Source organism: Hydra vulgaris, chromosome 04, assembly GCF_038396675.1.
Source record: "Hydra vulgaris chromosome 04, alternate assembly HydraT2T_AEP".
In the NCBI taxonomy this organism is placed as follows: Eukaryota; Metazoa; Cnidaria; class Hydrozoa; order Anthoathecata; family Hydridae; genus Hydra; species Hydra vulgaris.
The window spans coordinates 17,545,001-17,570,763 of record NC_088923.1 but is presented as its reverse complement, the minus strand read 5'-3'; the positions used below and the strand labels follow the sequence as shown (position 1 = coordinate 17,570,763).

Genomic DNA, 25,763 nt, shown 5'->3' with positions numbered 1-25,763 from the left:
AATTGATTTCTGTTGATTTTACTGGGAATTTTTTTAAAAGAAGCAAGCTGTTCTGAATATAGAATCAGGGTGAAAAATTAGGAAACTGCCTAAAAAAAGGAAAAAGCTAAAGAAAGCCTTGAGTTGAACAAAATTTGCAAAAACGAATTTAATTCCAATATCATTAAGTTAACTTATTCTTAAAAGTATAGTAGGGTTGTTTGTTTGTATTAATCAAATCATAAATATTTTCATAGTTAAACCATCTTCGGTTAAAAAATATTCATTTCTTAGAAGTTTCAATTTCTGCAACTCTCTTTTGGGCATTTCTATGTGAAAGCATCCAATTTTTTAATAAAATGGAACCTTAAGTCTCAGATTTTGCTGATTTTTACACCACTCAAAGTTTTTAATAAGTTATGAACATTCCCAAAATTTTATCATCACATTCCAATTGGTTTCAAAGATATCACGATTCAAACTTTGCCTTGAACCAACAAAAATATGCCATTTAAAAAAATGGTTTTGCTCATTGTTTCTGTTCTGTGTGCAATGGAAAGCTGAAAATGTGTACACTTACATATTTTGAGTCAAGGAATCCAATAAAACAATTTGAAATATTTAAAAATGAACATAAAATCTGTAATTTTGACCTTTATCGCAATTTTACTGGGGCGAGTTTAATTACAAAAATGACAATGCAGCTAGATTTTTTTTTTTAGATGTAGTCCTGAATAGTTTAGTTTGAGTTGTTACAAAGAATTGGAGAGTGGTTTTTTCTTAAACAGAAAAAAAAAACATGATTATATTTACTTGAATTTTTCACTTAAAAAACAGGAATTATGAAAAATCAAAGGAAAAAAAGGTTGAACTCTTAAGCGCTTAATACACAGAAGTTGATGTTTAATAATTTTCGGAAAATTTTCCCACAGACCCTGAGCTTATTAAGACCCTCTCCCACTGTTTATTAAATTTTACTCAGGGATGGGGAGTCCCAAAAAAGACTCCGGTTTAAAAGTCACAAAAAGATTACTTCTTCTGAGTTTTAAGTATCCAGGAACTCTAAAAATTTAAAAAAGTTTATAGACTACTAATGGGAAAAAAATTAAAACTTTTAGTTTTTGAACCCGGAGTCATTAGGTATAAAGGCGGCGAATACTCCAGACTTAAAGCAATAAGTTCCAAGTTATTAAATCTTATGAATTTTTTTCTTTTTGCAGATCATAAGTCAACAATGTTTAGAGCTTCTGGACACCAATGACCAATGAAAAAATAGAGATAAAAAGCCAGAATCCTTTTGGAAATTTAAAATGGCATACTTTAGTTGGTTCAAGGCAAAGTTTGAATTGTCATATCTTTGTAACCGTTTTGAATTAGATGATAAAATGTTCATAATTTATTAAAATCTTTGAGTGGTGTAAAAATCAGCAAAATCTGTGACTAAGATTTGCATGCCCTGGATGTTTTCACATTGAATCGCCCACTATTAAAGTTTGTATCAATATGTAAGGATATTATATGCCAGCATACATATGTATAGCAAACATATATGTTTATATTCATATACATCCATATTGTATGTATGCCATATTTAATATATAGTAAATGTATGCATAAATTTATTATATTTTATGTATTGTAAATTTTTTCCAGGGTGGGTTTGTAAAAAGCTCCATATATACACTAGGCTGGAATCCAGTCCATACTATTTTGGGGAGGGAAAAACATAGAGAAAAGTGGAGAGAGAGAAACATTATGGTCATTTCTTTTAAACACTAAGTGATTACTAGATTATATTTAAAACGATGAATTAAAATTTAATATAAGATAATAAAGTTAAATACTTTATAAACTCACTGGTCCCTGTGTATAAACTCACAGGTTTTCATTAGAGAGATTTTTTGTAAAACACTTTAATTTGACATAGCACGAACATAATTAAGTTTGGAGTTTTCACAATACATAAAAGTGATATATTTCAATTAAAGAAACAGTTTAAAAATTATTTGAATAAATGTTATTTTTAAAAACCAAATTGTATATATACATTGAAAAAAAAGTTTGCTATAGTAATTATAACTTTTTTATTCTATAATTTAATGAAATATTGATCTGAACCCAAACCTAATCACATACCAGTATGGACACTTAGACTAATGCGCCCAAATTTAAAATTCTATAACTTTTAAATTCCATATTAGTCTAACATTATTAAACAAAAAGCAAATAAACACATTAAAAAAAAACTGTCACTTGTTACCTGTACATTGCGCTGTAAAACTATAATTATAGCAGTAAACTTTATCAATGTTGTTTACTTATATATCACATATAATCAACCTGTTAGTATAGTAGAAAATCCTGGTTTCAAAAAGTTACTACAGTTTTTGGAGCCAAAATATACAATACCAAGCAGAAAATACTTCTAGACTATTGAAATTCCTAACATTTATCAGAAGGTATCAAGTAAAATTCGTTTCTTGGCATAGAAAGTTGATCATGTTAGTATAACTACTGACATGTGGAACTCCACAGCTAATGTTGATTACATAAACCTAACTGCATATTTCCTCACGAAGATATGAAACAAATTCACATTTACCTTGACCTGGTACTTTTTCCTTACAAGTCCCACACTGCAGCTAATCTTGTTAAATTTATGAATGAATTACTTGAGTGTTAGGGACTACTTGAAAAACTCAATGCAGTAGTAAGAGATATTATCAGAATTATTATCTCAAAAAGTTTTCAAAAAGTTCTTGCCTTGCTCATACACTTTGGTTGGTTGTAAAAGACCTTGACAATGAATGCATTTCTTTACTAACTGCTAAATGTAGAAGATTACTAGGACACTTTAAACATTAAATTAAGTCATACAAACTTTTGAGAAAATTGCAGGAGATTTTGGGGCTTCCTAAACACAGCATCATTCAAGATGAACCAAGTAGATGGATTAGCACCTTTCACATACTAAATGTTTTAATTGAACTAAAAGAAGCAATCCTGTTGGTAACGTCACATTTTACAAAAGCTCAACAAAATAAAGAATTGTCAACCGAAGTATGAGTAAGTTTGGTTCTTCTTGTTGCTGCTTTAAAAATTTTTAAAGATGTCTCGCTTACTGCAAGTTCATCAAAAATTATGACATCAGAAGTTATCCCACTAATAAATGCAGTTAACATGTCAGTTGATTGCATCAAAGACTACGGAAATTTCAAAGATTCTGCGTGAATTTTGCATCACCGTTATGGAAACTGCAAGAACGAAACTATATATGCTTTTGCAACAATACTAGATCCCAGATTTAAAAACAAGATTTTTAGGAGCAGGACGACGGCTGCGAAAGCTGTTAATTTATTTATTTGTGAATTGAATGCATTGGACAAAGGTCTTGAAATTAAAGTTGCTGAAAATCAATAACGAACCACATTTGCTCCAGGTGCTGTCTGGTCATTATACAACCAATTAATCAACACAAATTCTGTAGTAAGTATTGTATGTGCTTCTATATTACTATTGTACTTTAAATATTGCAAAAAATTTAACTTAGTTTCTCCGCGCAGTAGCCTTGTTCTTCAAGGTTCGTGTTTCAGATTTAAAGAATTGAGAAAAGGTTGTAACCAAAATTAAAAACACAAAATAATAATTAAAAAAATGAGTAGCCTCCTCGACTGAAGTAGCCTCCTCGACTGAAGTAGCTCCCTCAGCCTTAGGAATATGAATAATAGAAAAAAAATTAAAAAATTATTTTAATATTTTAGATACATACTGCGTTAAGCACAATGTCAGACAAAGTAGCAGAGTACATGAAAGAACTCTTCTTGCGAGTCACAAATACGTATTTGATTACTGGAGGAAATCCAAACTTCCTAATATGAAAAAACTAGCACAGAAATATTTAGGGAAGCTTCTACGTACAGAGTTTTGGGAGTGGTTATTTAGTACTCAGGGCTTATCTGCGACCGGAAAAGAAGCCGGGTAATTTCGAAACATATGCAGATGCTTTTGTTTTTGAACAAAAACCTGCCATTACTTAACTGTCAGTACTAATGGTAGCGACTTATGTAAATGCATAAAAGACAACATTCTGTGTATCTGATCACTTACCATTACTTATGACTATATTATTTGTTTCTTAATAATAATAAGTTCTATACAAATATTCTGTATATTATTTACAATTATGATACAAGATAAGTTGCTATTATTTCATAGGGCCGACACGGTTTTCAAAATAGGAGGGGAGGGGGGGGAGGAGGAGGGACACACTCCTTTATTTTGAAAAAAACCCTCAATTTACAAGTCAATTTCTTAAAAAAATAAAATGTTTTCAATAAAAAGTGTGGGGAGAGCGTGCTCCCTAGAGCCATGGTGTCTTCAGCCCTGTTTCACCTGTACCAATATAACTGATTTCAATGTTTTTACTTTTAAAGTCCGCGTAAGTATTAAATTAACAATTATTCTTAAATTATTTTTTTAAATGCGCTCTCAGTTAAATTAAAATAATAAGAATCACAATAGAATCTTAATTGGTAAAGAATCAGTATCGCAGTTAGGAATTGAAACTTTTTGGAATCAGCCCATCTCTTGGAAAAAATTAAACTGCATAGTAATTGTATCGTATTTTAAAGTTTTGCATAGTTAATCTAAATTACATTAAATTTAATTTTAAACCATGTTAAAATCTTTAAATAAATTTAAAAAATTTATTAAATTTAAAAAAATTTTAATAAATTTTAAAAAAGGCCTCTATATCAAGACTTTTTTCTTTAAAAAAAAGAAAAATTCTATCGGCTCTGTATTCATTTTTTAAATTATTTTATACATAACACAATAATATTTTGATTGTATTACCACAATTTTGATTTTATTACTTTGTTTTTTTAAGTATTTAATGAACTACTTCTAATATTGATTGTAAACAATTTAGGGGGAAATTCACAACCCGTATTGCCCAAATTATCACTGGGTAGGGCACTGTGGACACAAAACTTTTCCATTGTTGCATGTTATTAAAAAGGTATCAAACAAAATAAAAATAAACATTACCAGAAATAATTGGTACTAGAAAATCTAATTACAAGAATTCTATAAATTAGTATAAGAATTTTTCTACTTGATAATATACTGTAAGTATATTATTGTAAACTAGGAAACTGGAGAAAGTTGAAGACATATTGTGCAATATTTTTGATTATGTAGATAATCCAATTATCTTTTTACATTATGAAAAGAATTTAATTGGTAGAAGACAAAAAAAGTTTAACTTACTAAATGTTTTAAAAGATCAATGGTGCAAACCGTTTTATGTCGGTAACTGTTTTTTTGTGCCTATGAGGGGATCTTGACACAAAAACAAAAAATATTAACTCTAAGCAATTGAATTTTAATAACCACATAAATACAACAGTTATATTTTTAGCCACTTATTTCAATGGAATGTTCCCACTATGCACTTAAAGAGAAACTTCTCTAAAATCTTAAAAACCTAAAGCAAATTATAAATTTGCATAATAAAAATGGTGCAGACTAATTCAAACAGAACTGCATACAACCTTTGTAAAATATAAAAAAGTGGTTTCTTATGGAGTGAAATTGTTTTTAGTCTTTGAGTGTCAGAAATTCATACAAAATAAATTCTAAAAAGGTTGATGTAACTACATCAAGATTTTTGATAAAAACCTCAATAATAGTGTTGCTAAACTCATTTTATATCTTTCCACAGGGTGGCAACTCCAAGCATAGCTTCTTAGCACTTTGACAAAAATGCCAAAAATATTTTGACTCTAAAATTCCCAATGCAATATGCAGCGATTAGAAAAATATCAAAAACAGCTTTATATCTGAAATATATCAAAAATGAAATGCAGCACAAATGGGATCTGACTACAGAAACTTTGCAAAAATTTAGTCCAACTCATGTCAAAATATCTTCATGAAGTATTTAAAGGAGGAAATTAATAAACAGCATACAATTTTATATGTAATATATTTTTGAAAATATTATATTTATAGCATTATTCCACTGCATCCTACTAAAGAATATTTTTCTTTATATAACATTATGTGACCTAATAAAAAGCTGAAAAGCAAATACTCTTATTATCCTAAAACACAATTTAACAATGATAAAATATTTTATATGCTTCTTAAAATTTAACTCTTATGTTAGTACCCAGCTTTACCAACATTGTTTAGCACCCAAGTACCCAAGCACCCAAGTACCCAGTTACTCACTATTGTAATATTGAAACTTTTATTTCAGCAAAAGAAAATGTTTAAAGTTATTTTCTTTAAAATATATAATTTTTTCTAATTTTATTTATACAAATACAACATGATGGGTACCCAGGTATTAATACAAGGTACCCAAGTATTAACAAAAAGTACCCAGGTATTAACACAACAGTAAATTTAAAAAGCACCTATGCATTTTTTAAACTTGTACTTCTAATTTAGAAAGACTTTATTTTTTCAATAATACTTTAAGTGTATATTTAAAGAAATAATGAAAAATGTTTGATTAAAATTTTACAAATATGCTCTACATAAATAAATATAAAGCTAAAAACTTTTTACAAAATACAAAATGTAATGCAATTTTAAACCCACCTATAAATTTTAATTAAGACATCTGTAACACCATTGTATTTACTTTGCATCAATGTGTCCTTTAAATATATATATAATAAAGTTAACAAAATAAATAATCTAAAAAGCGGTTTTTTGTTACTGCATTACTTTTTTAAACACTGCTATACCATTTTATTATTTTGTTCTATAGCAAAATCATGAAAATTATTTATTCTTATAAATTTACATTTAACTTGTTTAAACTATTATATATGATATTATTTAATTTTTATTTATTTTTGTTGTATGGTATAAGACAACTATTTTCTTTTTGTTAAAATAAAAACATCAACAATGATTTAAAAATAATGATTCAAGAGAAAAAGATTCAACAATGATTTAAAAATAATGATTCAAGAAAAAAAAATAAAAAGGTCCTAAAATTAAAATTTGAGGACCTTTTTATTTTTTTTACATTTTTTGCAACAAATATTGTTTTTTTTGTGAAAAAAAAAATATGCTGATTTTCCACAAAAGTTTCCCGTAATGAGGGTGTACCGCCATCTAAATTTTTATATATATATATGTATGATATAAAAATATATATGCATATATATTTATTCATAAATCATTATTCATATATATTTTCCTAAAATAAATAAATATATATATGTGTGTATATAACTTTTGTGTGTTAGTTGAATTAGTATTACTAAACTTCCATGGTTGGTTTACAAATAGTAGCCATGGACCTAACTTATTAAGGAAATAAATTTTGAAAATAAAGACTTCTTAGTATTAAATTTGTGCATCCATTCCTCAATGTTACTATAATTGGCTTTCAAGAGTTAATGTGTGTTTAGTTTCATCAACATCACCTATTTTTAATAATCCAACAACAGATAACCAGTAAGATAATCAGTAAGATGGAGCACAAAAACATTGATGAAAGTTAAGAAATGTTTAAACTAGAGAAATTTTAAATATTACATTATTAATCATTTAAGTTAATTCATTTTACTTTTATTTATAGTATTTCTAATTATTTTTTAACTTTTACAAGTTATTTCCCTCTGTTATTTACTGTATTGCATTTGTTGAATTTGTTTTTATAAAACTTTCAATAAAGAAAAAAATAAATTAAAATCTATTTTAAAAAACTGTTATTGTTTGTAACTATATTATATAAAATGAGGTTCTTAGAGTTTAAAACCGCCTTAACACTGCATTTATAAACAACCTACCCAGCTTGCATACAATTTTCACCATGACTTACCAACTTGGTAACAGACCAGCTCTGAGGGTGACTTCAGCATCATTGTCAACAATAAAACTCAGGTAACAGGACCAAGTCGCAAACGCAATTGTCAAGGCTCATATTGCACTAGGTAGGTTGAAGTGCCTTCCACTGCTGAGATATTACCAACTTTCATGTATTATATAAAACTTATGTACAACCACATCTCAAATTTTTCTCTTCCACATCGAACCCACAATATCATGGAGACTAAGTGCGTATCTCATTTTCAAGCCTCTAAAGTATTGTCAGAAACTAGATGTTATCAACATTTAATCACTAGAGGATATATGGCATAGAGGCAACCCTATCCGGTAATTCAAGATGTACCACGGCCTCAACAAAGTTAAACTTTGTAGACCAAATAACTAGCTCCAACACTGAGTGTGCATAGACCTGCAGGGGCAATACCATTGACTTCAATGTCATGCAGAGGCTGAGCACAAAGAGAATTCTACTTCTGCAATCCCATTGTACCCGACTGAAATTTTCTTCCAAAATTTATTGAATCTACTGTATCACTCAATGCCTTTAATCTGAATTTCTTCGTGAACTCTTAATAAATAAAAAAAAGAAGAACTGATATTTATCGTAATGGGATTTTTTTAGTTACCCTGCTAGCAAGTGCTTCAGCATTTGTAAACAAATTACTTATTTTATTATTATTAAAACCTTCAGAATTAGGGTCGACAATCAAATGCTGACCTTAAAGTGTCAGAGTTTGAAGATTTATTGCCAATCTCATTTCTGTGTTGTTAAGATGAAACATCTGTGTTTAAGATTATTATATTATTATTATTTTTAGTACCATGTTATTAATAATAATATTATTATTAGAGAAAAAAAAAAAAGATGAAATTTAAGTTGAATCAACTTGGAATGACTTGTACTCTCTATCTAATCAAAAGAACAGAGAATCACAAATAAGACAAGTGAAAGCATAGAACATAACAACTTGTTTGTTAACTGAATTAGTACTTGTATGTACATTACAAATTATGTATTTGTATGTACATTACAGATATGCATTAATATATCAAATAAATATAATTCATGTCATAACAAGTCACACTAACAGATTAAACATTTACATACTTAATAATTAGTTAAAAAGATATGTTCTTTTCTTTTCTAAATTACTAAAAAAAACGCTTTAATACATTAAAAAATTTCAAATTGAAAAATTATTTTAAAAAAAAATTGAAAGAATTTTAAAGTCATAATGGCTATTTTAAAAGTTAAGTTACTAATTCTTTACTTTCATTTTTAAAGTATTTTTCAATGACTAAATATAGTAATAATATTAGCTTTCATAAATACTAAGCATATTATCTTGCAATAGTACTTAGCATCCTTACTTTCTTTGTGTATACATCTTTAAAACATAACTTAAACTTTTTTAAAACGATAATTATTACTAATTAATTAAATTTTAATTATTATTATTTTTCATAAAACTAACATTTAAAGGTTCCGTTATTTAAATATATGAAATGTGCACTAACCCATAAGTTTAAAATTTACCTTAAAAGATTTTTAAGCAAATGGAAATCATCTTATACAAGTATGTTTAAAAAATTTGAATTGAAAAAAAACCTTTTCAAGTTCTAGGTTGAGTAAAGAATGTATACAGCATAAATAAATAAAGAATATTTACAGAGTATAAAAAGCATTAAAAAAATTTGCATACTTAATTTTATTTTTAAATTTACCTGCATTCTGCTACGTAAAACCTGATAAGGATATGTCATAGTAACAGCAATAAACTTTGATGATGCTGCCATTGCAATATATTCTAATGAATTCTGAATAAAGAGTTAAAATAAAGTAGAATATTATATATTCTTTAATATATTTAAGAATATATAATATTAAAGCAACATCTAATAATAAAGTTTTACAATTATTAAAAGAAATAATTTATGCAATGTCCAAAAAACTTAAACAATATATTTATTACAACATACAAGTTATTATGTAAATATTTAGTTTGAATTTTGGAATGGGGATCAAAATACCATCCTTTTTTTTTTCTTCATTGTTATTCAACATCTTCACTTACAACAAGGGTGTAAGCAACCACTGATTAGAGTTGGAAGTTACTGGAAGAGAAAAGATCAAGCTTATAGGGCAAGATAACTATTGACAGAAGACTTAAAAGATTACAAATTATTTGAATCAGGAAAGCAAAATGAAGGAAGCGAATTTCGAAGAACTGATGCTTGAGGAAAAAAACTAGGTGAATAAGAGTTTTTGAAGCACTTAGGAACAGTCACAGTAAAATGATAAGACTTAATTAAATGACAAGTGACACGAGAATGAATTTTAGTAGATAGCACAAGAGACACTGGCTCTTTAGAGCAGTGCCTGTTATAGTATTTGCAGAAAAGAGAAAGAGAAGCAATATTACGACGATGTGATAATGATTGGGGGTTGGCTGCAAGAGCAAGTCTAACTATGTTTACAATGCATTTTTGCACCTTGTCTAAAAGAGAAAGGCATCATTAGAAGATCCGTCCAAGATATGGCAACATTATTCCATACAATGACGGAGTTGAGATTTATAGAATTAAGAATAGAATCCGGAGTAAGAAAGTGGCAAGCATGATAAAAAAATGCAACCTTAGCAGATACTAATTTTGCAATGGATTTGATATACAGTTTCCAAGAAAGATTGGAAGTAAGAGTTAATCCTAGAAGACGAAGGGTAAATGACTCATTGAGTACATTGCCGTTCATGAATAAAAGAAGATCTAAATTATTGCAATAGCAATTGGCTGAAAAAAATTGGGTTTTATCTGAATTAAAGTTCACCAGCCACTGTGAGCCCTATGCTGTAGCAGAAGTGAGATCCTTTTTAAGCTCAAATGCCCCCTCCAAGCAAGATAGTGTGGACAATCAAGAAAAGAATAAATGGTAGTATCATCAGCGAACAATGCCACCTTAGATGTGAGAATATCTTGAAGAATATTAATGTAAATTAAAAAGAGTATAGGGTCAAGAAAAGAACCTTGAGGAAACCCTGAAGTTACAGGATATGAAGAAGAGTGCTGTCCATCAAGGACAACTTTTGTACTACAATTGGAAAGGAAGGATTCAATATTCATAAAGATGTTACTTGATACACCGCGAGAAGAAAGCTTACAGAGAAGACCAGGATGTATAACTTTATCAAAAGCTTTAGAAATCTCAAGACCGATAGCCTTAACCTCTCTACCTCTATCTAATGCACAATAAAACCTATCATTTATTACTGTTAGCAAATCAGCTGAAGAATGAAAAGATCGAAATCCATATTGATGATCAGGAAGTAAGTTATTAGATTCAAGATGAGAGCTTAAGTGTTTGTTAATTAAAGATTCAAAAACTTTGGTTATGATAGGAAGAAGACTAATGGGATGGTAGTTAGACGAGTCAGATCGCTCTCCATAATTTTTGAAAATAGGGAAAACAGATGCCGCTTTTGCATCAGACAAAACCTTTTTACAATGGATTCTGCTGATAGATATGGAAGCAATGGTTTCAATAGGAAATTGCAGCAGCACAATGTGAAGAAAACCATAGAGAAGAGTGAGGCTTGACTTGGAATTGTCAAGAGGGAATAAAAAATTTCATGCCAGCCATAAAGGAAAAATCAAGGAAAGAGTCCCAGTCAGCTTTAAGGTACAATGATAGGGGTATTTTGATGATGAAGAAGAATGAGATGATAGTTTTAGAGAGATCAAGCTGTGTTCAGAAGCACCTAAGGGTGAATGTGGAGAAACTGAGCTTACGAGTCCATGTAGTTATTTTACCCAAATTGTGTGGCTCTTTAACATATCTGAACTATATTTATTTTACTTTTATTGAAACAAATTTAATTTATTATAATAAAAATAATTTTTTGGAAATTTTTTTAATGCAATAAAATAACAATTTGAAGTTGCAGAAAGTTATATTAAAATAAAGAACTTAATTATTTATATAGAGTTGCTAAACTACAGGTGTAGTTCTGTAAAAGTATGTGAAAAAAGATTTACAGGCAAAAATGTCAAAACTATATTTAAAAATTGTTAATCTGAATGTAATGCTTAAACATAAATAGAATCAGTGGGAAAACAGTATTGTAAGATTAGAAATGGAAATTAATCTAATTTCGTTTAACCTGGCTAACTTTTTAAACAACACTTTAATATTGTCAAACATTTCCCTTCAAGATTCCAGTTGTGAAAGTACTTGGTAGTAAAATTAATAAAAGCATTAAATCTTTGTGAATTTCGTTTATTACTTGATGAAATTAATAAAAGATTTTCTGATCTGTAGTATAAAAATGTCCATTGCTTACATAGGGTGGTGTTCTTAAGCGTTGTGGTCACTGTATTGATATTAAAACAGCTTTTGTCATCAAAAGGTTTCAAATATCCGAAGTTTAACGATAGCAATTGATTATAAAAATTTTATTTTGCTCGGCTTATGACAGCTTATTTTATCAAAGTCAATAAAATTTTTTAAGGATGAAACAGTACTGCACTTTTGACTTTAGAAAGTAGGATAGATATTTGAGTTTCTTTTGAAACTCAAATATCTATCCTATTTTAAGAAACTAGTAGGGTAGAGCAGGGCTAGTTGAGCAATTTTTAATAAATCTAACAGATCTCATGAATGGTGCCTCGAACATAACTTTCGAACATAACGTCCTTTACATAACTTTTTCAATATTTAAAAGATAATTTGCAATGACTAAGGAAAATAATTTGCTTAATTAAAATACACATTGCTTATATTCAAATCAAAATTTAACTAAAAATAGCTTCTTTTGAAAAAATGGTATGCAAACCAAAAAAAGACGTTTTTTTTTTCTCTCTTTTTTTCAACCCTGTCTCATACAAAAATGATTTAAAGAAACAATATATTTATATATATATATATATATATTTATACTAGTGTTGTCAAAAGACCCGGTACTTCGGTACCAAGTCGGTACTAAAAAAATGTAAACGTCACGGTACCAAGTTTTCTTAAGTACCGGTAGTACCGAAGACCCGTTCAAACCCGATTCCTTGATGCGCATGCGTGCAGTAGCGCGTCCTCTTTATTAAACTGCTGAGAAATGGCGACCGGTGGTGCAGCTGATGTGGTAGCTCTAAATCCACTTGTTGAGAAAAAAGGAGGAAAGAGCCATGTGTGGAAATATTTTGGATTTGCGGCTGATGACAAGGGGAATATCATTGATAATCAAAAACCCATTTGCAAACGATGTCGCCGAAGTTTTCACTCAAAAGGAGGAAACACATCGAACTTAATAAAACACCTCAAAGACCGACACCCGGATCTGATGAAAGAGTTCAAGCAGGTAAGTTTCAAACTAATTTCAGATATAGAGCTTCTGTTATGAATTATATATCATATTTTAATTTGAATGTCTGAACCAGTCGGATAGAAATAAACAGCCAAAAATAAGTCTTACAGAAAGATTAAAATAACAATAATAAGCTTAAAAATTAAATTTAAAAAACATACTTTTTTTACGTTTTTTTGCAACCTATTGTTAAGACTTTTCTTTTAATAAGTATTTCTTATAAAAATTAATTTGTAAAAAGTCGTTTGTAAAAAGTCTTTTCAAAAAAAGATTTTGTAAAAAGTCTCTTGTAAAAAGTCGTTTGAAAAAAGTTGTTTTTAAAAAGTCGCTCATAAAAAGTCGTTTGTAAAAAGTTATTTGTAAAAAGTCTTTTGTAAAAAAGATTTTGATGTCTTTAATAGAATGACTTTACAGAGAAAATAAAATTGGTGACTTCAAAAGCGAAATGTAACTTTTTAAGTGACTTCTAATTAAAACGTTTAAGCATTAAAAGTTTTGAACAACGTTCAATGTTTTGAATAAAGTCGTTGTTGTTAATAAAATTAATATTAAAAATAGTTCTAAACGATTTAAATTAATAAAAAAAATTATAATTTAGTAAAAGATAATATAAATATATATTTTTGCTGATTCTTTCCTTCTTTAAAAAAATAAATAAAAAAATTCCAAAAAAATAAAAAATATTTATCGAAGAAAACGTTTTAGCGAATAAAGTTTTATGTATAGTTTTTTCGATTAAAGTATTAAAGGTTTTTATCGCATTATAAAAATGGAAATAAAATTAGTTATAGAAATAGTTTTAAATTTATTATAAAAAATACATACTTATAAAATAAATAAAACTACATATATTATATTTAATTATTGGGAAAATCCTTCTAATCCTTTACTTTTTTACTTCCATGGTGCTACTAATAGAAATTATGTAATTACCTACCGTGTAAAGGATTAAACAATTTTATACAAAAAGTATTTTTTAACAAAATTTAAAATATTTAATCTTTTTACAAGTACTAATTATTTATTAAAATTGTTTATATAGGCTTTATATAGGCTATTATATAGGCTATTATAAAAGCTGAGGTTTGTTATTTAGAGAAAAACTAATGTTTCATATGTTCAGACTCAGCCCATTTTTGACTTCTATACTTATAAAGTATATTTATTATATTTTCCTTTTACAGCTGCAAGCTGAGGAAGACCATGGAACACCCCCGCAAACTCATAAACAGGTAACAGTTACAGAAGCTTTTCAGTGGCAACAAAAATATGACAAAAACTCACCTGAGGCAAGAAAGCTGAACCTAGCTGTTGCTGAATTCATATGTATTGATAAAGTGCCCATTTATACAGTTCAAAAATGTGGATTCCAACAAATGCTCCATCATTTCAACCCAAAATACCAGCTTCCAAGTCGAAACTTTTTTATGTACACTGAGATTCCCCGCATGTACAATGACACCAGAGACCTCATAATCCAGCATCTCAGAGACAAATCGTTTTACAGCTGCACAACAGATCTTTGGACAAGTAGAACTGCAGACACTTTCATGTCTTTAACTCTGCAGTACATTACTAAATCATGGGAATTGCAATCCTGGTGTCTTGGCTGTTGTGGTCTCAACACAGACCACACTGCTGAAAGTTTGAAGGAGGCCTTTGAAGAAAAACTTGAAGACTGGAAGTTGGACATTGCAAGAATGTCAGGCATCACAACAGACAATGCCATAAATAACCAAAAAGCTTTTGAGGACTACACCTGGATTCCTTGTTTTGGACACAATCTCCACCTTGCTGTAAATAAGGCATTAGACATAAACAGGGTGTCTGCAGTGCTGTCAAGGCTTCAAAAAACTATTTCTGCCTTTACAAGATCCCCAAAACTTTCACGCCAGCTGACCAAGAAACAGAAAGATCTGTCCTCTCCAGACCACAAACTCATTCATGATGAACCCACTCGCTGGAATTCTTCATACGATATGGTGGAACATTTCTTGGAGCAGCAGCAGGTTGTTTGTACTGTCCTGGCTGAAGACAGGAAAAAATGGCATCTGATGCCAAAAGACTCAGATATTACAGTTTTAGAAACTGTTAAAGCAGTTCTTAAGCCACTCAGTCCCTTTACTGATGCACTCAGTCATGAACAAAGTGACTCTGCATTAGCCCAAGAGATGAAGGAAAAGATACACGAGTATCTTCAGCATCGCTATGATGACCTGCAGCTACGGTTTCTTTTGAACACTGCAACCTGCCTTGATCCACGATTTAAGAACAGCTTTGTCTCTCTAAAGGATGATGTGAAGCAAAGTCTCCTGGATGAGGTGAAAAAAATGGGCAATGAAAAAGAAGGAATTGCATCTTGGGTGTCTAGAGGATTGTCAAGTAAAGAAGTCAGACCATCAAAAAAATCTAAAAATGACCTAAAGTTTCTGCTTTCCACCATACAAGGGGAAAAGAAAGAAAAAGGAGAGCCAGCATCCTCAAGTCATGCACCTCTTTCTGCAAGTGGCGAGATAAATGGTGAATTTTTGGTGTACGATCAGATGCCTGAGGTCAGTGCTGAGGATGATCCACTTATCTGGTGTAAAACAAATATGGGTACTCTACCTCAACTATCAGAGTTTGCCAGGAAGTACCTTTGCATTGCTGCATCTAGCTGTTCATCTGAAAGAGTGTTCAGTAATGCAGGGTACATTGTTAGCCCAAGACGCTCAAGACTGAGTCAGGAACATGTTGATATGTTAGTGTTTCTATCTGAAAATCTGGAAATGGCAAAGAAAATAACTTAAGGAATAACTGTGTAGACCAGTATTGATTTGGGTGGAAAATGTTGTTATTTATCTAGTTATTTAATTACTCAAACGTTTACAATCCTTGGCTTGAAATACTTAAATTATGCCGTTGTTGTTTTGTTTTTTTACATGTATAATAATATTTTAATTTACAACTTGTTGTTCAGTTAAGGCATATTTTGTTTAATTTATAAAAATGTTAAAGTTTATAAATAAGAGTGATTATTCAGTCATGGCTTATTGTTTTGTTATTTATCTAGTTATTTAATTACTTAAATGTTTACAATCCTTGGCTTGAAATACTTAAATTATGCCATTGTTTTTTTACATTTATCATAATATTTTAGTTTATTACTTGTTGGTCATGGCATATTTTGTTTAATTTATAAAAATTGCGTTTTTTAGGTTTGTAATTTTTCATTTATTATTTGTGGAAAAAGTTGAAACACAATTTTAAACAAGTATGAAGAATGGCATTTTTTAACTTTATTAATAAAAATAGTGTGTTTTTCAGCTAGCATGTTTTTGTGTTTTGCTTTGATACAAAGAATCGTGAATATTTATTGGCAAATTTAGTCTAAATTAAACTTTGGTTTCGTACCGAAATTGGTACCGAGAACCGTGGATTTTCACTGGTATCGGTACTGAATACTGTAATTTTGGTACCGTGACAACACTAATTTATACATATATATATATATATATATATATATATATATATATATATATATATATATATATATATATATATATATATATATATATATATATATATATATTTAATACTGCGGACTAAGGTCTAGATTATACAAACTGAAATAGAAAAAGAAAGGGGAAATAAATACATAGATCAGAAATAATACAAAGTAAATAAATACTTAGCAAATAAACACAAAGATTTTTACATTTAGATATTGTTTGTCTAAGTTATGACTTAAACAAATTATACCTATATATAAAGAAAATGCTAGATTTCAGGTCTATAAGTTAAATAGGAGAAGCGCAAGTTAAATGGTGCGATGCAATTAGCAAAAGATTTTCAAATATGTTAATTACACATTATATAACTTGTATAAAAACGTACTAGCTTTGAGTTTACAGGTTTCTTTGTAATTTTGCTACGCAACTTTTTAAGTTCTTCATATGACATAAATTGAATAGCTCCGTGAGACACACCAAACAAACCAGGAACAAATCCCTTATTAACAAAAATAGAATAAACACCAAGTTACTTTTGAATATAGAACACAAAAATAACAATAAAATATTAGGCAAATAACTATATGTACAAATATATAGCAATAAAATGCAGAACAAATCTATAACAATAAAATGTAGAACATATAAGAAATAATATGATACAAAAAAAAAGGTTAAAAATATTATTATTTATAAGCAAATATTGAATATCTCACTCTATAATATCCACGTATGCCTTCATACTTATATAACTTCTTTAAACCATCTAAAATGAAACAAATGAAATTAAATAAAACCATCATCAAACGAAAATTATCTAAATGAAGTTGTAATTTTAAATTTTTATAAAAATTATTTACAAAAAAAAAAAAAAAAAATTAAAATGAAGATAATCTCAACAAAAAAAAAAGATAATTTTTAAATACCAAGTACTCCAGTATAATACTCTTTTTGCATACGAGAATGAGTTTCTGGTAATACTTGTAAACACATCCTTGTTTTTATTACCCATATTGGATTTGTTACAGTTAAAGTGGATGCACCTGCAAGAGTAAAAAAGAATTATACTCAATTAAGAAATTACAGGTTTTTATGATAAAGAGAATTAAATATATTTTATTTCTAGCTTTACATATTTACCAGGGCTCAAATTAAATGTATTGCGATTACTTTTCGCACCTTCGCAATTAGTTTTTTCTTAAAATTTGTTTTTTCGGGATCTTTCTTTTTTTCGTGATTATTCGTTTTTTATTTTAGAAGATTGATACTCTATTTGCGAATATTTAGTGTTCTTTTACAGTATAAAACTGCAGTGACTTCTGTAACAATAATTTTTTTTTTAAAGCGGAGCATAAAGTAAAAGAAAGAAAAATAAAAGATTTAAATAATCAATTAGCAAAAATGTTCAAATGCAGGAAAAAGACCAATTGTTTAAGGAAGGAAAAATTTATAAAAAACAAACAATTAAACACCTATTCGAATCAAGAAATAATAGATTTTGATTGAAAAAAGAAATAAAGTTAATTGATTGAAAAGTCACTTTCTTAACTCGAATTCTCAAGGGCTTTATTCCGATTTAGCTCATTCATTATGAACAAATTTAATGATATTTTTATAAGTTTATTTTGCGAAGAATAGTGGAAGGCAATATAGACTCTAAATAGTTATTAAAAAAAAACTTTAAAGTTTGTTAGTACACTTGCTAATTTTAAATTAATAGCAATAAATAGATGCAAATAAGGACCACAGATGCAGATTATCTACAGTTAAAAAGTGGGAAAAACATTTTAATTGGGAGTTAGAATACGATTTAAATGGAAATGAAGTTATAAGATTAAGATGCAGTTTATGTAAACAATTTGAAAAACGGATAAGTCAAACAAAATTGTTTTCCATGACCTGGATCAAACCAGGAACAATATCAATAAAAAAAGATTCACTGGCATCACACTTAAGCAGTGTGCAACATAAAGAGGCCACGCAAATTCATCAACAAACAACATTAGGTTCAGTTTCATTATCTAACCATGTTATTCATAATACTCCAATTGGGCGTGGTTTACGTAAAATGGCTGTAAAAGACGCTGACTTGTTACGGAAAAAGTTTAATATTGGGTATTACTTGGCAAAACTTAAATCAAAAATCGTAAAAGATTCTATTATTTAAACACTTTTTTTCTTTCGCTTTATTTTATTGAATGAAAAAAGTGAACGCTAACTTTTATTAAAAAATACATTGAATGAAAAAGCAATAGATAGAAATATCATGGGAATTTGATAAGGTTACTTAGATAAGAAAACTTACTTAATAAGAATTTAATTATCATTCTTGTTTATGATTGTGCAGGTTTTCGTGAAAATGTTAAGTTTTAACATTTTATCACAATAATGTTTTCGTCATTTTTAATAGTTTTTTATAACTGTTTCAAATTTATAGATTGTTTTGTTAGAGTTTTAAATAATTTTTTTTACTGTTAAAAATATATAGAAAATTAAATATTCTAGTTGCTTTAAACAGTTTAAAATATGTAAATAAAATAGAAAATGAAATAATTAATTAAAAGAAGATTATATCAAGTTCATTGATTTTACAAAAATACAGCCGTTAGATTTATTGCAATATAATAATAGTAATAATGTAAATTATAACTAAAGCTACTTTACAACCGCTGAACGTAAATGTTATGACATCTTATGGTGGAGGAAGGGTTATGAGCAACAAAAAAATCGCGATTAGATTTTTTTACGTCAATTTGAGCCCTGTTTACATTATTTTTTTTAATTTTTACAATATAAGGACTACTGAGGAGAAAAAAGAAAATGCTTTTACATCATTGCAACTCTAAAAAGATGTTTTTATGTTGCTGGCATATTTACTTTTTGTTGATATCTTGTTGGTGGTCAATTCTTTTTTTTATGTTTCATTTTAAGTAAAAATATTTTGTTTTTCTAATAAAAAAAAGCTTTAAATGATAATTTCAATTCAGATATCTTGATTCAGAAGGTTGTACAAATAAAAAGCCAGGTATTTAACACCCTGGCATGTTTCTATTTTAAAAAATGTATTTCTGGCTAACACTGCTAGCCCGAAATATACTTTTTATCGCAATTTTGCAATAATGGAAATATCTATTTTTGCAATATTGGGAATATTTATTATTATTGTTCTACAAAACTATTGACATTGTCCTACTTCAAAATAAAAAGAAATAGAAAAGTCATTGAATTTTGGGAATTTTAAACCTCTGGGACATTTACAGTGAGCGTGATGGCATTGGGCTGGCTAACATACAAAATGCATTCATAGTTATTACAAAAGCATTTAAGGTTATTACAAAGTGAGATTTTATAAGCTATTTTCTATTATAAAAATTGTTTTTATGTTACTTTTATTTTAATACATCTTGCCTGCAATAAATCCACAGAGAAGATGATAACCAGGAGAAAGATTATCTACTTTTTGGACATCTTTAAAAGTTGATTTTAGATAGTTAAACGTGAAAAAATATAAACCCCATGATGATCCAGCACCAGCAACATTAGCTGAAACACCCTAAAAAAAAAATTGAAAAATTTATATTATATTTTGACAAATCAACTGAAACTTTAGACATTAAAAGTAAATTTTTTTTTTTTTTTTTTTTTTATATATATATATATATATATATATATATATATATATATATATATATATATATATATATATATATATATATACATATATATATATATATATATATATATATATATATATATATATATATATATATATATATATATATATATATATATATATATATATATATATATATTATTTTATATATCTGAAGAGCAATTCCATATTTTTTTTTATATAGGGTTTAATATGCCTCTTACTCATGCTGAGCGTCAAAAGAAATATCGTGAAAGGCAGTTAGAAAAGTTTGGCGAAAAAGTAGTTAAAGAAAAAGAATCAAAAAAAGAAAAAGAAAGAAGACTCGCTAATTTGGAGGCTGAACGAGAAAAAGAAAGGCAGCGAAAGAGAAAGAGCAGACAAAAAAGAGCAGAATCAAAATCTGTAGCTGTTACATCACCCCCTTACAAATCTGCAAGCACTCTTGGAAAAGCTGTTAAGAGAGCCGAGTCAGCACTACCAAAATCACCCAGAAAGAGGGCTAAAGTTGTACAAAAACTTTTAACAAAAATGAATGAAATCCCAAGCCCAGAAAAAATACTTAGTAAAAATGCATTAGATGCTTTAACTGTAAAATTGGTTCTTGATTTTTATCAGCGTGATATTAAATCCCGTCAAGCACCCGGTAAAAGAGACACCATTGTGGTGAGATTAAAGAACAAGAAAGAAACTGTGCAAAAACGTCATTTGTATATGAATGTTAATGAAGCTTATGCTGTTTTTAAAAGTGATTATCCTGAAGAATCAGTCGGAAAATCAAAGTTTGCTAGTTTACGCCCACCACATGTGCTTTTGTCTAGTTCAATGTCAAGAAACGTTTGTTGTTGTCAACAGCATCAAAATATAATTCTTATCCTTGAAGCCTTGCACAAGTTTGCATTGTATGTGATAGTGAAAAAGACATATGTTATAATAATATGTGTACAACATGTAAAGATGCTGCAAAGTTTCATAATCTAATTGCCTTCAATGAAATTGACAAGAATAAATGCATTACATGGTACCAATGGGAAAAAGTTGCAGAAGTTAATGGAAAGGAATATATTTAAAAAATTGAAAAAAAGGGAAGAGTTGATGATCTTTACAGCACCTTTTCAAAATCTTTACCTTCATTTCTTTGGCATTATTTTATTAAACAGAAACAATCAAAGACATCGTGATCATAAGATCCAACTTCAAAGTAATCCAGACACAGCCGTTCTTCAAGTGGATTTTGCTGAAAATTTTTCAACTTTGTGACAAGATGAAGTGCAGTCAGCACAGTGGCACAAGAAGCAAGTTACTGTTTTTACTGCTGTATTTTGGTACCAAAATTCATCCTCATCAGCTGTCATAGTTTCAGATGATTTAAGCCATTCAAAAGAATATATTCTTGTATTTGTTCATAATTTATTATCTAAGCATATTGAATCAAGTGTTAAAATACTACAGGTTTGGACAGACGGGCCAAGTAATCAATTTAAAAATCATTTTATTGCATCAGCAATACCCTGGTTGGAAGAACAGCATGATTTAAAATTATTCTGGAACTTTTTTGCTGCTTCACATGGGAAAGGACCAGTATATGCTATAGGTGGGACCGTTAAAAGAATAGCAACGCAAAAAATAATTCAGAGAAAATTTATAATAACTGATGCCATAACTTTTCATGAAGCAGTTAAAAATGAGACTAATTTCAATGTCTATTTTGTTTCTATGGAAGATGTTATAAATACAATAAAAAAATTTAAAATTGATGAGCTATTTACAAAAGCACCAGCAAAACCAGGAATATTTTCAGCGCACCTAATTCAAAACAATAATGGGAAAATAGAAATGCGACCCTATTCAAGTGCCAAGTATTTAGTGAAACAACTTACGTTTTCAGACGAAATAACCGAAAAACTTTAAAACGTTGTTTATATGACAGCAATATAATATGGACGCGATTTGACACTAATATAGTATAGGCGTGTTCTGAAGATTACTATGTAAGAACTATTTTTATGAAGATGTAATTATATATTTGTCTAATCCTTCTCTACTTAGTTTTAAATTTATTTAAAAAAACAGCCCATTTACCTGGTTAATAATTATTCAAATGTGTCTGGTCACGCTGTGACGTTTAACACAAGTTAATTAAAGGTGCACCTGTTTGAAATTTAATTAAATAAATGTTACTTAGCTATAAAACTTTTAAGAGTAATGTCTAAACTTTTTGTTTAATGCCAAGTAAATAATTCAGTTCATCTATATTAGCTGAATTGTGATGTTGATCTAAAAACTAAAAAAAAAATGAGAAAATTTTGGTCGCGCTGTGACATTTTATATTTTCTCGCATGAACAAGAGGCTAATATATCCACCCTACTTTTTTTCTTGTTTCTTGTAGCACCTATTATGAGCTAATAAAATAACAAAAAAAATTCTTTTTATATCTATTTAATAATAAAATATTGAAGGCTAAAGACAAAAAAAATAGACGGTTGTCACGCTGTGACGGTCGTGGAATTGCTCTGAAGATATATCAAGATAATTAAAAATAATTAAACTTATTTTAAAATATTACGCTTTGGGCACAGAATGTCAGCAGGATGTCTTAGGGACTTCCTACAGACTTGTAACGCCCATGAGACGTAGTATAAACTTCCACATACATTTGGCCCCGCTGAGTATAAACATTAAAATATTATAAATATGAAAAATACAAATAAATAAACAATTCTGTATATTAATAACCAATAAAAAAAAAAAATTATAATTTTAAATCAAAAAATTGGGGTAGATAAGGGTCCTTTTCTGTTTTAAGGATGATTTATCAAAAAGGTTTAAGTTGGGCTGAGCTCATGAACCTATCCTAGAAATAGGTTTATAATCTTTTATCATGAACCATCCTTAAAAAAGGTTCATAACCTTTTTCTATTTCCAATCAAAAAAAATTTTAAAACATTGAAAACACAATTTTTTTAATTTAGTTAAACATTTCTGTAACATTGCATAACATTGATTTTTGTAAACTTGTGAAATTTAATACTTTTGTTAAAAAAAAAAGTAAAATTTTTAAGAAGAGATATAGAATGAGAGGTAGTCAAACAGTGCACATACTCACTGTCTTTAACATAACCCCCTCCTTTGTATGCATTCTTTCGTTTTTGGTATGCCCCTCCCCCAATACCTGCATACCTCCTAATTGAGACAGGTAGTATTACTTACTCAACAAACATTTAATTCTACATAAATTTTATATAAAACCTATAATACAATGTCTATACTCTTTTTTATTATTATTTTATTTTCACCATTTAAGGATAACAATAACAACACTTGAATAAAAAATTTACATGAGCGGGGAAAAAAGTATGCTCTGTTTGTCTTGTCATTAAACCCCATATGATGAAATCATCATCCTGAATTCTAAATTTTATATTTAAAATCTATTGTATAAAATATAAAAATTTTCTCAAATGTTTGTTTTAAAGAAAATGGTTTAACAGGAAAAAGAAACAAATCTTTTTTAATTTCAAAAGGAAACAAAATAAAGATATTAACATTAAGAAAAGTTCAAATAGTTTTTCTTTATCATATGTGACACACCAGACTTTATAAAATAACAGACTTTATTGCTGCATAAATAGAAGAAACCTAAGACATGTAGAATAAACTTGTACCAAAAAAAAAATTAGAAAAAAAATGCAGACTACTGTTAATATGTAATCCAGCCTGCCTCATGTCCTGCTGCACTGTAGGATTTTCTAGGCAAAGCCTAGGAGAAATTAAATATGACTTAAAATAATCCCTACTTTGGGGCTCTTGGTTGAGGTTGAGTTAAGGCTTAAGATAGTGTTCAATAAAAACACTTATCTTGAACAGATGTTAACTGCATCCAATTACTGTAATAGAAAAGGCCACCTAGCAAAGATTTAAGGGGAAGCAGAAAACTTTTTCATTTAATAGGTCAAAGTTGCACAGTGGCAAGCTCAAAGAAAGGAAAGCATTTAAAATTTATTTATTAACAAATCTTTATTGTTTACTTTTAATATTTAAAATACCATTGTTATATAAAATTTTAAAACTAAAATTTTAATGTGTTTAAAGCATTTTTATATACAAAAACACTTGTAAAACATAAATTGTTTTCATATTTTTTTACTTATAAGCCCATACAAAAGCAGTACTTTTGCTTTTTTTTTTAATGGATGTATTACTGCTTTAGCGCAGTTTAGACATTTCCTATTATGTTTCTTTCCGGTTGTAATTTGGAGAGACACATAATTTCATTGATTGAAAAAACATGAAATTAGCAATTTTGCTGACACATACATATGGATTAAAAAATAAACCTGATATAATCCTTGAAAACCACTTTTCTTTATGATTTGAGAAAAAGCATTTAACATACCAGAGTAAATTTCTCGACTCTTTATCAAAGAACCATCATTGACTTAAAAAAAAGACAAAGACATTATTTTTTAATTTAAAAAAACTACATTATAAACAACTTATAAATTAAATAAATAACTATGTTTGTGTGTTGAAATGAAACATGAAACTTGTTAACATTATTTTTGGACTTTAGAAACATACAAATGCAATGTACAAAACAAATAAATTTGTTTATCCCCATAGATGTTCTTATAGTTAGATACTCCCTAATTAAATCTCATTTGATGTTTATATTGAAGCCCTGCCTATCTTGAAATCAGTAATATATATATAGATATATATATATATATACATATATATATATATATATATATATATATATATATATATATATATATATATATATATATATATATATATATATATATATATATATATATATATATACATATATATATACGTAAGTGTATATATATGAATAAAGAAAATATCTTTATATTATCATGTATAATATTGTATACTTGAAAGAGTGCTCAATAGATAAACTAGAGCTATATAATATATATGTTACTGTTACTCGCAGTACCAGGAATTAGCAAAATGCTAATGTTTATAGTATAATTTAATATTGCAACTCTAAGTTTCATGTGTTATCACAATCATCAGGCAAGTAGTAAAAGTTTAATTTTGCTACGATTTGTTTAGTGGACGTTACGGTTTATATTTGTATTTTAGATCGTTATGGGACAGAAATTGATTAGTAGTTAGGTTAATAATATTATTAATTTGTTTTTAGTTGGCTAATAATTGTGAAATAGTTATATGTTTAATGTTGTTTAAAATATTTTTTATGTGTTAATGTGTATTATTTGTGTATTAAAAAATAATAAAATAAAAATAAGAAAATAAGAATTAAAATTGATATTAAAATATACATAATATGAAATATATTAAATAAACTCACATACACAGCTTTTGTAATATATTTCATAATATTATGTATATTTTAATATCAATTTTAATTCTTATTTTCTTATTTTTATTTTATTATT

The 25,763-nt window shown here is 28.1% G+C and overlaps 2 protein-coding genes across 2 annotated transcripts in view; one reads left to right on the top strand and one right to left on the bottom strand.

Moving 5' to 3' along the window:
- LOC100202842 (solute carrier family 25 member 32) overlaps positions 1 to 25,763 on the bottom strand; it is a 44,940-nt gene that overhangs the window by 13,737 nt on the left and 5,440 nt on the right. Inside the window, exons 2-8 of the mRNA XM_065795658.1 lie at positions 24,669 to 24,769; positions 20,087 to 20,231; positions 17,605 to 17,721; positions 17,395 to 17,444; positions 17,064 to 17,177; positions 9,562 to 9,654; positions 6,592 to 6,650 (exon numbers count right to left, since the gene is read on the bottom strand). Coding sequence (XP_065651730.1) covers positions 6,592 to 6,650; positions 9,562 to 9,654; positions 17,064 to 17,177; positions 17,395 to 17,444; positions 17,605 to 17,721; positions 20,087 to 20,231; positions 24,669 to 24,769 — 679 coding nt within the window. The remainder of the gene's footprint in view (positions 1 to 6,591; positions 6,651 to 9,561; positions 9,655 to 17,063; positions 17,178 to 17,394; positions 17,445 to 17,604; positions 17,722 to 20,086; positions 20,232 to 24,668; positions 24,770 to 25,763) is intronic.
- LOC136078919 (E3 SUMO-protein ligase ZBED1-like) lies at positions 12,796 to 15,976 on the top strand. The gene is made up of 2 exons (XM_065794726.1): positions 12,796 to 13,181; positions 14,372 to 15,976. Exons 1-2 carry the CDS (start codon positions 12,939 to 12,941, stop codon positions 15,974 to 15,976), a joined length of 1,848 nt encoding a protein of 615 aa, XP_065650798.1. The 5' UTR covers positions 12,796 to 12,938.

Coding starts and splice junctions, on each gene's coding strand:
- LOC136078919 (XM_065794726.1), top strand. CDS start 12,939: ATGGCGACCGGTGGTGCAGCTGATGTGGTAGCTCTAAATCCACTTGTT. Junction 13,182..14,371: donor TGATGAAAGAGTTCAAGCAG/GTAAGTTTCAAA, acceptor TTCCTTTTACAG/CTGCAAGCTGAGGAAGACCA.